Consider the following 9,862-nt stretch of genomic DNA (forward strand, 5'->3'; position numbering starts at 1 on the left):
GTCAAAGCTATGGTTTTTCCAGTAGTCATGTGTGGATGTGAGAGTGGGACTATAAAGAAAGCTGAGCACGAAGAATTGATGCTTTTGAACTGTGCTGTTGGAGAAGACTCTTGAGAGTCCCTTGGACTGCAAGGAGATCCAACCAGTCTATCCTGAAGGAGATCAGTCCTGGGTATTCATTGGAAGGACTGATGTTAAAGCTGAAACTCTAATACTTTGGGCACTTGATGCGAAGAGCTGACTCATTGGAAAAGACCCTGATGCTGGGACAGATTGAGGGCAGGAGGAGAAGGGGACGACAGAGGATGAGATGGTTGGATGGCGTCATTGACTCGATGGACACGGGTTTGGGTAGACTCCGGGAGTTGGTGATGGACAGGGAGGCCTGGCGTGCTGCGGTTCATGGAGTCTCAAAGAGTCGGACACGATTGAGCGACTGAACTGATAGTGGAGATGAAAGATTAAGAACAGAAAAACAGGAAATTTAGTGATCACTGCTTAACATTCTTGACTTTCATGTGAACTTCTAGAGTTTTCTGACTTACTCTTCTTGCTATAGACTTTCCACCTATCGAAAAGCCTACTTCTTTAAGTAAACAATTCAAAGGTTTTCTTTTTTGCATTTAAGCTGCAAATAAAATTTCATGGTTGAAAACAATCAGAAATGACAGGAAAGAAGAAATTAAATTTCACCCAATTCCTCCAAACCACCACCAGCGATCTTCATAGAATAGGGGTGTGATAAGATGAAAGATGCCTGTATCAAATCCCCGGAACCTGTGAATATTGTCTTATTTGGAAAAAAGGGTCTCTGCAGATGTGATTAAATTAAGTATCTTGATATGAAGAGATTATTTTAGATTATCTGGATGGCCCAGATAATGACGTGTCATTGACACATGTCATTATCCAATGACATGTGTCCTTATAGGAGGACAGTAGAAAAAACACAGACACACACACAGTAAAGAAGGTGATGTGAAGACCTTCACCCCAAGAGATCAGGGTGATATGGCCACAAGCCAAGCAATGCCAAGGGGTGCCTTAGAATGGATTCTCCCCCACAGTCTCTGCAGGGCATGTGGCTTTACTGATACCTTGATTTTAGACCTAAGGGGCCCAGAACTGTGAGAGTAAATGTCTATTGTTTTAATCCACTGACTTTGTGGTTATTTGTTACAGTAGCCTCAGGAAGCTCATATAGAAGGATATGAAGTTGCTTTCTTGGGGCGTTAGGGCTTCTCACACAAGATACATTAGCACCTCTTTGTATAGAATAGCTTTTCACAGCAGAGTGGCCCTCCTGATTCCCTTCGTGGAAGATGAAGGCCTGTAGCAACCTACTGGTCCATTAATTGTTAAGTGGTCTTTCTTCTCCCCATAGACTTCAGAAATCTGCCCCAGTTTATCAGACAGAAATACTTCATGAAGTAGAATTTGGCTTCAGGCTATTTCTTAGCAGGGAAATAAGCATAATTTTAGGGTTCATACTTTGTTGTCAGTGAACAGATGGCCGTACATCTTCTATTCCAAGAATCGGGAGATTTGGTAGTTCTAAGATTTGTTAATTTAGAACTTAAAGACCCAAATCCTTTATTCCCTCCTTCCCTTCCTTCTCTCCCTCTTTTCTTCCATTCTTCCTTCCTTCCCTTTGCTATCTCCAGTTCCATTGATTAGGATCACTTCTTGTATCGTTACTTTCAGAGGTGGAAAAACACCTTTTTCCTCACACACACCTTCTTAAAAGCAGATAAGCCTCCCATTGAACTTGTCTCATAGATTATCATCTCACCGGTGATTGATTACATGCCCAGGCTGAATCAAATCTGTGGAAAGAGGATCTACCACAATAGAACCAGTTGTTGAGGAGCCAGAATTACAAAGTTTGAAGGGAAAGAAATACTATAATAAGATTGCTAAATTATATACAAAATTGGACCATGTATTACCAGGTAATAAAACTGTAATCTTTAGGGCTAACTTATCTACAGGACAGGGGGAACAAAAGACCAAGACAATATCATATCATTCTTCTATGTGTTAACTGCTAACTTGCCAAGACTGTAAAACATCTAGGCCCTAATCAGTTTTTAGTTAAATAGTTATATTTCCTGAGAAAGTCAAGTGAGCCGTGGGCGGGCTTATTAGAAATGCATGATAGTAAAAGGCTATCCAATCATCTTTTTTCCTTATTTTCAACTTTTGAAATCTTTTTTTTTTTTTTTTGACAGAAGTAAGTGAGAGTGTCAGAGGAGATGGCATAGGAAGAAAAAGATAATAGGGCAAAGGCCTTGTTCCAATCTACGCACGTGTTCCAGGTTAGGCCAGTTTTTAACCACGTGATTTAACCTATTTCTACTTGCTAGGCTTTCCTTTTTCTTTGTTTCTTTTGTAGAGTCTCAAAACGTTGTAAATTCTAGTCACCCATTCCTTTCTTTCTTTGCTTAATATACATACTAGTTTCCTCTGTGACTTTGCCATTGAAAATCTTTTAATTTTTATGTAAATTCATTAATCACATTCATAAATGTCAAGACAAAGCAATTTGATCTTTCGAGGAAGTTCAAGTACATGATAGCACCTAGCAAGGTATCTGGTATTATTTGAATATTAACATTTATAGTTCACTAGAATAAACTCCCTGTTGGCAGATTGTCTTATTCACTGTTTTGTGTATAATGTCTAGCATGGTGCCTGGACTGTAGGAATTAACTATTTGTTGAATAGCCTTTAAAACCAAATTTATCTTTAAAATGATGAATGCTCTATAGTAGTGTTCTTTAAACTCTGGTTGCATAACCCCTAAAAGAATTTTTTTCTTAAGAAAACCCCTATCCTCACATGTTTCAAGTTGACATTTTCAGTTTTCCATCATAAGCTTAAAAAGTTGCAAAGAATATCATTTCTAGTTTGCAAATATTGACGTATTTAAATAAAACTGTTACATTCGTTTTAAAATGTATCCACAGAACACAAATAGCATAGAATTTAAAATATCCACTTAATGTAATTATTTATATATAATTTGATCAAAATAGCATAAACATGTTACAGATATTAGCAAATAATTTGTAAGCTAAAAAAAAGTCAAATTTTACTAGGGATGCATCTTTTAAACAAGTAACAGAGAGTATTTTTGGACTCTTGATTAAAAGACATCCCTGGCTCCAATATTTTGAATTATCCCCTTCTTTGACACATCAGAGATTTTTGTACCTCAAGGCAATATGCCATCATGAGACTCAGTGTATTTTGATGGGGGAGGTATGCTTTACTGTTGTCAAGTTGGAGAAAGGACCACAGGGAAAGGGAAGTGGGCTTGGGACCTAGCATGATGCTTTTATTCTAGTGTGATATCAGGTGGATCATTTTCACAAAGAGTATTTATGTGAATTAAGGATCTCAAAATGGATTCCCTTGCAGCTATCTGGGCCTGCATATACCTTTGTAAATCCCTGTGTACCCCTAAGACTGCAGTTTGAAGATTATTATCTTAAAGGATAAGTTGTAGAGATCATGTTAAGTGGATTGTCACAAATGTGATTATATGGACAAGACTCTTTTGATGAGTGTGTGTGTTTGTGTGTGTGTGTGAGTGAGTTTATTTCTTCCTTTTCCATTCCATGTGGTTCTGGTAGGACTGTCAGTCATATTACATCATCTCCCAGAGGGAGCCTGGCTTGGCCAATATTAATCCTATTCCCTTGGATACAGTAATTTGTTCAGCAACAGGCATAAAAACCAGGCACATCCGTCAAAGTTCTTCCCTGAAATTGATGTATATACACTGAGGAAGAAAATTTTATATTCTGTTGGAAACTGCCAAGATATGTATCTAGAAGTTGGCAGTCAATTGGGAACACGTGTCTGGAATAAAGGCAGGGAAGCCAAACCAAGGGCCTCATGTGGTGTGGCATTTCAGTTCTTGAGGCCTTAGTTCCCCCAGCTCTCTTAAGCCTGTGAGCTTCCCCAGTACCCTTTTCAGCTGCATGAACTACTAAATTACTTTTTTTGCTTGAGTTAGTTTAAGTTATATTTCTGGTGCTACTGAAGTAATTTTATTAACACCTGAGAGAAGTAAACTCAAAATATTTTTAAAGTATCTTCTGTAAAATGGGTAATTTGCAAACTTTTCTCTTCTAGATTGTTGGACCTTCAGATGGAAGTAGTTACATTATAGATTACTATGGAACCAGACTTACAAGACTGAGTATTACCAATGAGACATTTAGGAAAACACAGTTATATCCATGAATATTGTTTAAAAGAAACAGTAAGTGATATATATATGTAATCTTACTTATCTGTATAAAATTATGAGAATTTGAGAGCCTGGGGAGATTTAAGAGATCGTCTAGTGTTGTAAACCTGTATTTTTGTTTATCAGGAAATGCAGGTTTAACTTTTTATAAAGCGTTTTTGTATATGCACATAGCTCTTGCAGTTCACAATTCATATTGCTGCTTTGTAGTGAATATAGTTAAAGGACAAAGCTCACAAGAAAAAAACAACATCAAAACAAAAAGAGCCCAAAGGTTTATATAATCGTTATGATGAAAGTATGTGTTATAGATAATAAAGCATATTTTTTCTGCTGTCCATCCTTCTTAGGATCAGTATGATCTTTAAACTTCATTCTTCTCTTCTTCTTTCCTAAACCTGAAAGTTGATGGAGTTTCAACCCTGAAACTGTTACAAGTACTTATTTTAACCTGAAGTTTGGTCCTGCCCACAAAAATTATTAATCGGCCTTAGAACTGTCTAGCAGCTTTCAGTAAGGCAGAGAGACACAGGCTGGATGTTTTGGCGCAGTCATAATCCTAGGATTTTCAGTCGACTCTGTTTCAGAGAGAGCTTCTGGAGGCCAGGAAGAGAATAATCATTCACTTTCTGTGTTTCGTGTATAAATAGGATATGAAGTATAATTTTGCCATTAGGGTAGATTTTTTTCTTTTCTCCCAATAAAATTATGAGATATGCTTTCTAGTTATTGTCCTGAAGATTGAACAGTGACAGATCTTTCCTTATAAAGTATAAGAGCCCTTGGGTTTAAAATTGAAACAAAGCATAGCGAGCCATCTGCCTCTCCTTACCAGGGAGGAAATTGAGACCTAAGGAAGCTGAGACTAAGATAGACAGCTAATCAATACAAAGCAGAGTCTAGAACCTAGGCCTTCTGTGCCTTCCCTGGTGGTTCCCCACTTCCCACCCCAGCCCCCAATGACTACCTCATTTTGTATTAAGTATTTTCATTTTGGAAATTGTTACTCCTACTTTATGAGAAGGACTGTGTCATTTCACATAACCTTATTTTCACATGTAAATTGTTGTTTCTCTTTTTAAAGTATATAGACTGTTTTAAAGTTATAATGTGTAAAAAGTAAGCAAATGTAATTTAAAAAACAATACCATTTTCTGCAGCCTGTTATAAAAACATTTAATTGAGATTCCAGACCCAAATTTAAAACTTGAAGGGCCCATTGAGAAGGCATATCTCTGCGTTATCGTTCATATAATTTCCAGCAGTACTTACAGAAGTGTTCCCAGTGTGAAAAAAAATGTTTTGAATTACTGAAGCATTAAAACATGCATCTATAAAAACCTCATTAGATTCTTTTAAAAGATTGTGTTTTAACATTTTTTTTTTCTTTTCTGTTTTAGGATTTGGGCCTCCTTGATTTTAATAGAGAACTCTCAATATATAAGACTTCCAGATTTTCCTTTTTCTTTCTTCAAATACCACTTTATGGATGCTTTTATATTTTTTGTTGTTGTCGATGTCTTTGTTTTGTTGGTTTTCGTTAAAAACATATTGTTCTGAGATTTATTTAATAGAACTTATTTGAGAACTGTATGATAATAGAGTCTTTCTTAGGCTGCTGTCTCTATGAGATAGATAGTTGATTATCCTGATATTAATGTCTTTTCCAAAGGCAAGTCACCACTTGTCCTTTTTGCTTCTGAAAAATAAAAAGTTTGACTTATTCACATTTTTTAGTGCTTTTTTATTAAGAAAACCATCTTAAATGTTGAATGTTGCTGTCTTCTGTATTTTGATCCTTCAAAGCAGTTAATCCACAGTGGGAACAAATACCATTTATATTGCTTGGGGTTGCAGTCCTGTATATGACCACCTTCCTGTTTTTTTTTTTTTTTTTTGTAGCTTTCAGATCTGTCTTTACTTTGGTATCCAGGGAGCTAAAGATCTTCAGGGAGTCTGAAACTTTGATGCACCATGGATACTTCTGGCAGTGATTCAGGGCTCTGAAGTGTGAACTTTTTCCTTTTTGCTTTAGAAGTGATGCACTAACTTTTGGAGGGACCAGATGCTGACTCATGTAGCTCAGTGTGGTTATATTTGAAGCTGGATGGACAAGGTGGGAACACCAAGCAGATGATTAATGTCTTCCGTCTGTTAGCACTGCCCAGCAGATGCCGGCACAAGTGTCTTAGGTGATGCACCAGCGTCTCGGGGAAGCAGCATTTGTACTTCAGCACTGGTTTTCTTTACTGTGTTCAAAGGGTTTTAAGAAGATGGAAATACATGAAATTTTATGTCTCCATAATACTGTCATATCTTACTTTAGTAACAGGCATACCAATTTCAAAATTACTGGGATCTGGGCTTCTCAAAAGTAAAAACCATAATCTTTCATCACTCATCTCACTCAAAAATATACAGTATAGTACAGTTAGCTCACTAATGTGTTAGTCATACAGTAACAGCTTCTCCAGTTGGTGGGAGATTATTAAGTTTTGATACAAGAAGTGAATTTGGATTAATTCCTCATATATGTCAGGAGGGGTCCCTGGCTTTTCATTAATAAAAATACTGAGTGTCTGTCATGGAGGAGGAGCTGTTCTAGATTCTAGACTGCAGCAGGGAACAGAACACAAACATCTCTGCTGTTAGGAGTTTGTATTTCCTTGGGCTCACTTTTTCACAGTGGTATTTTTGGCCTCGGTTAAGCTAGATGCCCATGTTTTAGTATTGCTTCATTCCTTTGCTTGCAGACAGTGCTTTGAAGTTTACTTCAGGATCACTTCATCTCAGATTTTAAAGTATGTAGGGTTTCCACAGCTACATCAGTTCAATTATATGAGAAATACCTGCAGTCAGATCTTCAAACACTATTCAGCACTATATTATCATGGCTATTTGTTAGTAGTGTGTGTAGGAATTGTATGTCAAGGCCTCTGTATGAGACGTTTTATTTGATAACCCTGCTCTTAGGACAGTGGCCAAAACTGTGAGATGGATTAGCTCAATCATTCCAGGGATTACTCCTAAACCCTCTAGAGTAAAATGGGAAGGATTCTTTCAATGCTATAGAAACAGTGTTCTACAGAAGCATTTACAAGTTGTACTGTGAAAGTCCTCAGTTGTGGTCCACTCTTTGCAACCCCATGGACTGTAGCCCCCAGCCCCGGCTCCTCTGTCCATGGGAATTCTCCAGGCAAGAATACTGGAGTGGGTTGCCATGCCCTTCTGCAGGGGTTTTCCCAACCCAGGGATCAAACCCAGGGATTGAACCCATGTCTCCCGCATTGAGGGCTGATTCTTTACCAACTGAGCTGCCAGGGAAGCCCAAGAATACTGCACTGGGTAACCTGTCACTTCTCCAGGGGATCTTCCCAACCCAGGAATCAAACCAGGGTCTCCTGCATTGCAGGTGGATTCTTTACCAACTGAGTTACTGGAGAAGTCCTACAAATTGTACGACTTTAGCCTGAAAAGATGAATACAATTTCCAGAAGTACCTCTTTACCCAGAAAGATTTCTTTCCTCCACTGTATTAAACTAAAAGACTGCTAAGATTTCAAAGATTCTGTTATGTCTACAGCCAGCATTTTTTTCATGAGACCTCTAAGACTATAAGAATATTAGTTTTGACAGTTTGTTTTATAAAAAATTTCTGTGTCTTTTTCTTATATTTTAACCTAGATGCTTAAGGCTGAGTTAGGTTGTTATTATACTGATAGGCAGCCAGAAAGCTAAAATAGATAGAAACTAGCAAAAAAAAAAAAGAAAAATCAGTTCCTAAAAAGTGCAAGTCTAAGATATTAGACTTAACATCCTCTTTCTCATTCAAATACCTTAAATGTAGATATTCCCCAGAGTGCTGGCACTTTCCTTCTTTGTCTCATTAAATCAGAATCCATTTTGCTTTTTTCTATTTACAAAGTTAATACAACCTTAATATAGAAATTTTAGGGAAAGACCAAAAAGTACAAAGAAAAAACAATTTATTCCACAGCTCAAAGTTAACAATGATAATATTTTTATGTATGTTCTAGTAGTTTTTCCATGCATGTATTTTCATTTTTCTTCACAAAAATGAAATATTACCCATACTGTTTTGTAGCTTGCTTCTTTGTATTATAAATATTTTCTATTTCAATAAATAATCTTTTACAAAGTTATTTATAATGGCTGCTGAGTATGCCATGTCTGTATCATTATTTATGTAATTCTGTATTATGTATTTAACTTATTTTAATAAATGAACAATGTACATTTCCAATTTTTTCCTCTAGAATTGTTATTCTTAGTTTAAAAGTAATCATATATTAAAGTTTTGATACATACATCTAGTCTTAGTGAACCAGGGAAATAGAGAAAGAATGAAGTAAAATAGCCCAAACCCAAACAACACTGAAGTCAACTCTTAATTATTCTTGTGCAGACTAACTACAGACAAATGCTGCAGAGCTCTGCAGCCACTCCCTTGCTCTACAGTTAGACCACTGCTTACCAGTGCTGATTGCTGCCCTTAACATCCCATGGGCTGGAGAAGAAAAGCCAAACTTTGAGAGCAGGATTGCTGCTAGAAAAAGGAAGCTGGGTGTGGGTATTGGGGAATGGTAGCAGATCTGTCGTTAATATTTTGCACAGGATGTCATATAGTCGACTGAATTATCTAATTGCCCTCTTCATGATGAGAGGCAAAGATTTTTAAGGAGTACATAGGAAGCTCATTCATAATGGTCTTTATTCTGTGCTGCTGAGAGGGGAGAGATGGGGAGGTAAATTTGGAAAATGAGAAACGTTACTGATTAGGAATGAATAAAAATTATGTACAGCACCATGTACAGCACCAAGTACCCAAAAGAGTCCTGGAATAGTGTTTTTGTAGTTGAGTTAATCATCATGGTGCTCATTCCTGTATCTTTTAAAACAGAGCCTAATTCTTAGTAAAGGTAGCAATGCTCTTAAAGCCAGTCTTTGATGAAGAAACAATGTTATTTCCTATCTTAGAAAATATGTTTTTAAAGAAAAATATTTATTGAAACATTAAGGCTTAAAATCAAATTTTCAAGAAGATTTTGTTAAAAGTTCCTTTTACAAGGACTTTATATAAGATATTATTCTAAGCTCTATGTTTTGTTTAGCTGCTAAGTTGTGTCAGATTCTTTTTGCAACCCCACAGACTGTAACCCACCAGGCTCTTCTGTCCATGGGATTTCCCAGGAAAGGATACTGGAGCAAATTGCCAAGTCCTTCTCCAGGGGATCTCCCCAACCCAGGTATCAAACCCAAGTCTCCTGCATCTCCTGCATTGGCAGGGAGATTCTTTATCACTAAGCCATCAAATTGAGTCCCACAAAGATTGAATCTCTTGACCAAGGTCATGAAATAGTACAATCAGGATTTAAATCCATGTCTATTAACTGCTATACTCCTGCAATGCAATAATTAACAATCATCTCATTCTTTGAAATACACTGCTAATGATTGTGTACTGCAGATTTTTTTTAGTATGTTGTTAAATGTTTTCAGTGAGGATGGGATTATCTCCCTATACTGAGTCTTTTAAAAAGAAAAAAAAAACTTACTCAAACTTCTCAACTTTACATCATG

At 36.8% G+C, this 9,862-nt stretch overlaps 1 protein-coding gene across 2 annotated transcripts in view; it reads left to right on the forward strand.

The window, feature by feature from the left end:
- The window catches only part of TM2D1 (TM2 domain containing 1), a 50,920-nt gene extending 42,395 nt beyond the window's left edge, over positions 1-8,525 (forward strand). Inside the window, exons 6-7 of one of the 2 annotated variants that reach the window (XR_824731.1) lie at positions 2,232-2,318; positions 4,144-4,226. Coding sequence is in view for 1 of the 2 variants with exons in the window: in XM_010833914.1 (XP_010832216.1) it covers positions 4,144-4,254 (111 nt within the window). In the remaining variant the exon portion in view is untranslated. Of the gene's footprint in view, positions 1-2,231; positions 2,319-4,143; positions 4,274-5,661 lie in introns of those variants that run through there. The other variant, XM_010833914.1, reaches the window with a different exon arrangement.
- The last annotated feature ends 1,337 nt before the right edge of the window (positions 8,526-9,862 follow it).

The sequence above is a fragment of the Bison bison genome, unplaced genomic scaffold, assembly GCF_000754665.1.
Source record: "Bison bison bison isolate TAMUID 2011002044 unplaced genomic scaffold, Bison_UMD1.0 scf7180017863957, whole genome shotgun sequence".
Classification (NCBI taxonomy): domain Eukaryota; kingdom Metazoa; phylum Chordata; class Mammalia; order Artiodactyla; family Bovidae; genus Bison; species Bison bison.